Here is a 1,204-nt window from a genome sequence, read left to right as displayed (position 1 = left end):
ACTGGGAACATCCACTGGGCTGCTTGAACATCTGTCAACAGCTTGCAGCTCTAATTCTTTTGTTTGTGTCTCAGCTCATGTGATACACGTGTTGCTGGTTGTGTGTTAAAGTGTAAGTGATATTAATCTGACTAAAACAAAAAAATACTGCACAAAACCCGTTTCCCTTGGCAACGTTTTACCTACAGAAACTAACGATCGAGCAGGACTTTCACCGCTATCAGCAAAGCTATTCTCACTCTGACGAGGAGTTTCTCRGTCTGTCTGAGGCTGTGCAGCAGCYACAGAAGGTAAGGTCTGATATTAGTAAAATTACACGTTTTTCCATATTACCATGACTATACTGTTGCCAAAATTCTTACAGTTAATGTTTACAACAAGGAGATGCAGATACTGTATTCCCATGGCACAAGAACAGTTCATAGATTGCATCTACGAAACATAAACTTGATTTTAAATTGACACAAAAGAAACAAAAACACCACTTTCTGCATGACCTACAACTTTGTGTATCTTTGTGTTTGTGTTTCACTGCTGCGCAGAACAAGCCGAATGTCTTCCAGACTGTGAAAAGGCTGTTCTTGATATGAAGTCAGAGCTGGCACAACAGTAATAACAGAGTCTATAAAATTCTCATTCTCCTGTGCTGAACCAAGTGGCTGTCCTTGTCTCTCCTCTTACGCCTTTTCTTCTCCCGCCGCCCCCAACGCCCTCTCACTCTCTTAGCAATCTACGTGGTTTATGCCAAACAGTAGGACACATGGGAAAATAAYGMCGTTTAAATAATTTCTTGTAAATAAGACTTCCGGCTGGTGTAATTGCTTTTACAAGGAATTAGTAGGAACAATACATTACTTACGCAGCAGTTTGCTCTTCTCCCCATAGAACTCAGGAGAAGGAGGATCTGAAGAAGAGAGTCGCTGCAGCTGACAAGTCTCGTCTGAGCAAATGTGGCCACCTGGAACTGGAGGTGAGATGTTTGAAACAAAGCAGGAACAAACTTTAAAGGGGCAATATCATGTAAAATCATCTTTTTTGAGTTTTATATCATGTTATAATGTTATACTCTCATAAAAAACATGCCCAAAGCCTTGCTTTGACTCATTCATGTATGTTTGAGAAATCCTGCAGTGTTTTTATGCTGAGGAGCAAAACGACAGGTGGGGACCAGAAACACCTTTTGGTACCAGAAACACCTCTGGGA

At 41.1% G+C, this 1,204-nt stretch overlaps 1 protein-coding gene across 1 annotated transcript in view; it reads left to right on the top strand.

The window, feature by feature from the left end:
* Positions 1-1,204, top strand: part of LOC106517560 (tropomyosin alpha-1 chain) — a 214,157-nt gene that overhangs the window by 84,697 nt on the left and 128,256 nt on the right. The window contains exon 6 of the mRNA XM_014008467.1: positions 886-970. Coding sequence (XP_013863921.1) covers positions 886-970 — 85 coding nt within the window. The remainder of the gene's footprint in view (positions 1-885; positions 971-1,204) is intronic.

This window comes from Austrofundulus limnaeus, unplaced genomic scaffold, assembly GCF_001266775.1.
Source record: "Austrofundulus limnaeus strain Quisiro unplaced genomic scaffold, Austrofundulus_limnaeus-1.0 Scaffold50, whole genome shotgun sequence".
In the NCBI taxonomy this organism is placed as follows: Eukaryota; Metazoa; Chordata; class Actinopteri; order Cyprinodontiformes; family Rivulidae; genus Austrofundulus; species Austrofundulus limnaeus.
This window is presented reverse-complemented; position numbering and strand designations above follow the sequence as displayed.